General features: G+C 45.7%; 1 protein-coding gene across 2 annotated transcripts in view; it reads left to right on the forward strand.

The window, feature by feature from the left end:
* The window catches only part of ALDH1A2 (aldehyde dehydrogenase 1 family member A2), a 91,210-nt gene extending 87,843 nt beyond the window's left edge, over window positions 1-3,367 (forward strand). For both annotated transcript variants that reach the window (XM_063090491.1, XM_063090492.1), the window contains one exon: window positions 3,281-3,367. In XM_063090491.1, the coding sequence (XP_062946561.1) occupies window positions 3,281-3,353 (73 nt within the window). In that variant the 3' untranslated portion in view covers window positions 3,354-3,367. The remainder of the gene's footprint in view (window positions 1-3,280) is intronic.
* The last annotated feature ends 3,307 nt before the right edge of the window (window positions 3,368-6,674 follow it).

Raw genomic sequence — 6,674 nt, forward strand, 5'->3', positions numbered from 1 at the left:
CTGGGCCAGGGCCCAGAATCTGCATTTTTAATAAGCTTCTGGAATGATTCTGATGCAGGTGGTCTGGGGACCTTACTCTGAGAACTGCTGCAAGCCAAATAAAGGGGCAAGGACGTATATATCCTAAACAGAAATCCTTATTTGTTTTATGGGTGAGTTTGAGTGATTCCTAAAATGGTTGGCTGACAGCCACCTAAACTAAGTGTTACTTTACCTGTAGGTATGCCAAGGTTGGTTTATCTTGGGAATATAACCTAGTCTGTGGAGAAGCAGCAATGCAGGCTTCTGAATGTGTCTGTGTCCTGATGCATTGCCCAGCTCTGAAGGTGACCATACAAAGAGATTGGGGGGCATCAATAATGAAATGTCTGCCTTTAGTGCAGCAGCAGGGTGCTTCCTTGTTAACTGTGGAACTGTGTATGCCAGAGAATTTAACTGGAGTAAATAGATTTGAGAGAAAGACTCAAATGAGATGGGGAAATTGCTAAAGAATCCAAACAGTCAGGGATTTTCGAGCCTGTGAGCAAAGTGTGGGCCAAATGACCACCTGTATCACAGTCCCCTGGGTCCCTCCCCAGACATACTAAAACAGAATCTTAGGCCAGGGAGTGGGGAGGAGTGGGGGAGAGGGGAGGGGAGTACCAAGAATCCACAGGAGCCTAAGCAAGCTCCTGGGTGATATTTATGTATGCTGAAGTTCAGGCACTGCTGCTTGAGGGATGACTGGGCACCAGAGGGTGGGGGAGACTCCACTGCAGTCGTCCAGCCAGTTAAAGGCAGAGTCTGTCTGCTGACCCCAGCTCCAGTGTGCTTTCCCCTCCACGCTGCCTTGCCCCCACTGCTCTGAGACCTTTCACTGGCTTTCCTTGATGCCCTGGGACCATGGGCAGTCCTTTTATGGGAGGTTTGAGTCCACTAAGGCTGGTGCATAGAAGATTGCCTGGGATCCAGGAGAGGGGTATCCCTTGTCCATTAGGGTTTTCCATTGCATCACACAACTAAAGACTGTGGGATCTGACAGTCACACTTGCAAGTAGCCGTACCATGAGCTTTCTGACTTCGCAAACTTCCTTACATTTCTCACCACCTGGTTAGAGATCCGAGTGGGAGGAAAGTGTGGTTCTGGGTCTGCCCCAAGTGCGTGCACAAGCCAGGAAACAAGAAGGGAGTAACCTCACTTCAAACCAGAGGCACATGATGTCCGTGATGAAGAGACACATTCAGAACTGCCCAAGGGCAGGAAAAAGGCCTGAGAGAGCCAGTGCTGGGCTGGTAATAAAGACACTCAGAGCCTGGATGGCATTGATGAGAGAAGCACATAATCAGTGGGGCCATCCCAGTTTATTCTTCCCATTCATCTAAGTAAAATGCCCTATACAGACAAGAGAACAACATGCTTGCCCCAGTCTCTCCCTGGCTGCCCTCTGATATCCCAGGGGTCCCTGTTAACTTGGGTGATCCTGATGCTCAGAGGAGCTGCTGGTGAAGCAGGTGGAGCCTTGTGTAATGCAATGGGGATTCCTGAAAGGAACCAAAATGAATTATTTACAGCAAAGCCCAGTTACAGTAACTCTGTACGTTTAACTCTGTACTGGCCGTTTTAAGATATAGCCTTTCTTAATCCTTTACTGTATAAATACATCTCAAAATGTTCTTTTGCTTTTTCCTGGTAGAGACGGTGTGGTAAGGAAGGATAGGAAGAAGACCTCCCTCCCTCCCTTCTCCCTCCCTCCTTCCCTCCCTCCTTCCCTCCCTTCCACCCATCCTTCCATCCGTCCTTCCTTCCTCCTTCCCTCCCCTTTCCTCCCTGCCACAGTCATCACGTGCCTTCTGTGTGCCTGATACTGTAGGCTGTACACTTTTTTTGGTGGAGGCCAAAAAGCAAAATTAGTAAGATGCAACTCAGTAGGGGAGACAGAGACACTCATGCCACTTCTCCCCGTGTGGTGAATGCTGTGGTCGAGGTGTGGACAAGGGGCTCTGTAAACACAGAGGAGAGGGAGGCACTGCTTCTCCTGAGGCTGTCTGGAGAAATCTCACCAAGGAATGACTTTAAAGAGAATAAAAGAAGAACAGTTCTGTTATTTTAAGAAAAAAAAATAGGAGAAAATGTTTGATTTTACAATGAAATAGAAAAAAGGAAAAAAAGACAACTAAATTGAGGTGAAAATGAGAAGGGAACAGAGAGGAGAGGTGGAAGGAAAGGAGCATTGTAGCAAGCAGGCTTTGCCATGCCAGCATCCTTGCTTCTGGAGAGTGTCCAGAGGGCTGGGAAGGGCATGTCTCCTGTCACAACCCAGACAGGTGACCTGCTCCCACCGCTCCCATTCAGTCCCAACCACCTGCAAGCTCTTCAGAGGCTGGGACCAATTCTTTTTACCTGAGCCCAGCACAGTGCTGCCCCATAGTAACAGCTCAGTAAGTGTTTGTTGACTGAATGAATGACAATGCTGATCCATGACCAAGATCCCAAAGGGGAAATGGCCAAAGGACAATCTTGTGGGGAAGCTTGCTAACACTTCCCAATTTTTTTAGTCATTTTTATTTCCTAAATCTTTACCCTGACTCTGTGGAAGCTGTGGGCCGTACTTATCAGGATTGTGTTTTTAAGGCATTGCAGATGATTTCTGCTTTTCCATGGTAAGCCTTTATTTAAGTATTTGTCCGTTTTTTAAATCTAAGGAACAATGAAAAGGAATCTGGAATACTAAACAGAGAGGATCTGAGCCTGGGAAGCTCAATCTTTTCATTTAGTTAAAGTGGACTAGCTCTCTAGGCAAGCAACCAGACCAGAGACATCCAGAGGGTATCTGTTGGCAGGAATGGGATTCTAGAGGAGGAAAGCACACCATCGTCCTGAAGAATTCATGCTGCCTTGTGAGTAGAAACATGGCCAAGGCATTCAGAGACCTGGGGCCTGGTTCTGCTGCTGCTCATGGTGCTTAGTCCAGCAGCATAGCCCAGGTCACCTGTGTGCCTTCTGACCAAGGCTAACCCCCAGACCTGGTTCTGTCAGTAGTAGGGAGTCATTGCCTTTCTGTGCAATATTTTGAGGACAAATCATCCCTTACTCTGACAAATGGTTACTGCCCATGAGATGACAGCTTTCTCTGCCCCTTAGAAGAAAGCTGGGCTGTCCCTCTGTTAGGAATTTTTATGTCAAAATCTCAGGACCTGCTGTTAGCAGGTGATAAACTGCACCTTCCCAGGACTCCCACTGTCACTCAGGTGTGGCTGCCTGGGCCTCTGGTATCTCATACTGCCCATTTCTGTGTTTCAGGGGAGAATTCGGTTTGCGGGAGTACTCAGAAGTTAAGACTGTGACAGTAAAGATCCCCCAGAAGAATTCCTAAGAAGGTCAAGAAGGAAGGTGGAGGCCAGTCTGCACAACTCTCCCTCTCTGCTTTCTCTATAGGGCCCAGCTCTCAGGAATATGAAGTTGAGCCACGGTCCTTATTTAAAGATTGAAATGATGATGTGTAGGTCAGGCAGGTAGCTGCACAACTGAAGCAAAACAGGGGGGCATGGTGTTTTGGCACTCTGTAAGGGATCACCTTAATGATACCAAATATTGAGGAAAGTGGTATAAAGGTAAGCGGAGGACACATCCAGTATCTCTCTCTCTGGAGCAACGGATGGAATAAGGGAGCTGCATTAGCTGATGCCTTTGTCATAGACAACTTTCCTCTTGAGGAAAGATGGCCTTGCCACTGTCTTCACTTTCCTCCTTCCAGGTTTCCCTGCTCACCACCCCTCCCTCTCTTCCAAGGACATCTCAGATGAGCTCATTTGGGGGCAGATGTTTGGGCTGGGAATTATTTTCCAAGGTTTTGCAGCCAAATTACCGTTTCATGTTATCCATTTCTTCAAAGCAAAACATGAAATGGTTTTAGTTAGAGCCAGACCAGACTGAAAATGCCGGGAGCTGGTGCACTACAGATGTACTAAGAAGTAAGAACTTGGAACATTCCTGGTTTTCTTATATCCATAAATAATAAGAGTTATTAGAAAAAAGATCAGGATGATGGAGATCGGAGGCCATCGTGTATAGTTCACAGCTTGAGCTTGCGGCATGGTTTGGTCGTGTGTGTATGTGTTTAATTCCTTCTTGGTTATTATGGGATAAGGCAGGCGGTGGATTGTCTTCCATAGATGGATAAGATCTTTCCAAAGCTTATCTTAAAACCAACCAAAAAAACAATCCAAGTAGGACTGAGAATTTGGTAATGCTGGATGCCGTACAGAAATAATTCAGTTTCTAATACTGAGTGAGGATTCTTATTAAATGAATTATTTCTGTAAGTTGGAATCTATAGCTTTTTCTGCCCCCCAACCCCCACTGTACCAGCAACTGGTACTCCCAGGGCCCCAGGTGTTACTTTGGCCTGTCATGCCCTAATAATATACCCTAAATCCATTGGCAGTAACCTTGGAAAATCTGGCCAAGCCAGGAGGTTTCCTTTTCCATTTGCAGAGTTGCAGTGTGCCATGACTGCCATCTTCCACCAGACCTCTCTGTCATGCCCAGTGGCTTGTCCACACACCATTCTTGCCTCTCACCAAGCAAGTGTCATCCACCTGCAGAGGGGGTGGCATGAAGCAGGCCTGTCTCCCTTTCCTCCCAACCATGCACTCCTCTTCTGCTTTCCAGTAAATCCACCATTTTGATGTGGGAAGTGTTAGCTTCCTTTCCTTCCTCCCTCTTTCCAGCTGCCAATCCAATCCAGTCTCTAACCTAGATGAAGTCATTTATTTAAAAGTACCAAACATAACCTAGAGTATGTGGAACATGGGCAAGATATATATAGCCTTCTGTATTTAACAGTTTTCTGTTTTCTAGTCATACTGGTTTTCTATTTGTAACTCTTGTCTATCCATGATGTTTTTAAAAAACTCTACTTGCTGTTATTTACATATGACAGTGCATTCAGCAGCCTGACGGCAGACAGATGTCCTCTTTCTGAGTTCTTCCATGTGAATGCCATGCTCTTTTCCGGTAGTGTCTGTCCAAGTGCACATATCCATTAACCAGCTAGTTACCTTTGAACTGCAATATAGAATGTGAAAATGAAGATTTATTTCTTTTAATTTACTTAAAAAGAAACTTCTGTGCTAGCAATAAAGCATTTATATTGTGTACTCCTTGGGATTATTTGGCTGTGTTTGTAAGTCTTTGTGTCACACTAAGTATATTTGGATCCTTCCCTCAGCTGTTTTTCACCTGTGTTGCTCTCTTGGGTTACTAAGCAGAAGTCTTGTAGGTATTTTTACAGAATGCATTAAGATAAACAAAAACCTTATTCTCTGACACTATTTAAAATCTGTGTGCACATTCAGTTTTGTGTGGCATTTAAGTATAACTATGTATGAAATACATGAAATGATAAGTTTCATTCAAAACAGCCTCCATGCAGGCTGACATGTACAGGAGTTCGTGGGGCCTGTTCTCATAAACATGGACAACACAGCAAGAGCTCACATCGCTGATGGCATTTTGTAGTAGCATTATTGTTATTTACCAAGGTGAAATGAAGTCACAGGCTGACAACCTGATGAAATATTTTTGCAGCTGTAAAAAGAAAGCTGTAACTGGTGACTGCACTACTAAACAAGCCAGAGCTTGTTGGCTCTCTCTGTGTTCTCAGAGTTGGGCTTTTAGGGAGTGGTTCCCACCACTCAGAACTGCACATCCCCCACTTTCAGCCCTTGGAATCTCCACCCAAATCCTGGTCAAGTGAGACAAAGACTAAACCTGATGACTTAGGTCCAGAGTAAATCCGACTTAGGGAAAGAGATGCATTGCTCTGGACTGGAGCTCATGACTCTGCTGGTATCTTGTCCCTCAGAGGAACAAATGGAGCATGGGAGAATGTGGCCCCTGGGGCTTGGGGTAGAACTTTAAATGTGACATATGGGGCTCGTTGTGAACCTACCTCCTGCACAGTACACTGAGCCATCAGGAAGAAAGTTAGAAAGAGATGGGCATGGAGTAATCATTTAAAAATCCTTTGGAAAGGTGCCATTAGTGTATATGGACAGCAGGAATCCAGAATGAGATAGACATAAGAAAGCATTCCTGGTAAAAGGAATAACCTACACAGTCACAGAGGTGGGGCCATGCTTGGCATACATGTGTGATAGTGAGGAGGTGGGCTGGCAAGAGCAGACACTGCATGCCGGCAACTGCAGAGGGCCTTGGGGGTCAGCGTGGAGTGTGGTAGAGCAGTGGTCAGAGCATGCTGGTCTGGAGCAAAGCAGATAGAAAGAGAAAGAGACGGATTACAAGGTCTGTTTGGCGTAATACTAGCTTGGGCCCTGGGGATGGAGAGGAAGGAAACAGACCAATGGAGACATCCCCAGAACTTGATGAATGAATATGAAAGGAAGAAAAGATAAGAGTAAGTTTTCAAGCCCGGATGAGTAGGGAAATGGCAGTGCCACAGCCACAGAAGCTGAAACGTAGAACAGAGTTTTGGGGAGTGATCCTGACTTTAAGCTTTGGATATGTAAATTGTGAGATGATGAAGAGACCTCCAGATGAAAATATCCAGCTGACAATTGGAAGTAGGGGATTGGAACTGGCTCAAGATGACTATAGTATGGCATGAACATAAAAGTGACGGCTCTAGGTACAGAGAGAGAATAAAAGCAAAACCAGGGCCAGGGAGAAAGAG

Source organism: Cynocephalus volans, chromosome 3, assembly GCF_027409185.1.
Source record: "Cynocephalus volans isolate mCynVol1 chromosome 3, mCynVol1.pri, whole genome shotgun sequence".
NCBI lineage: Eukaryota > Metazoa > Chordata > Mammalia > Dermoptera > Cynocephalidae > Cynocephalus > Cynocephalus volans.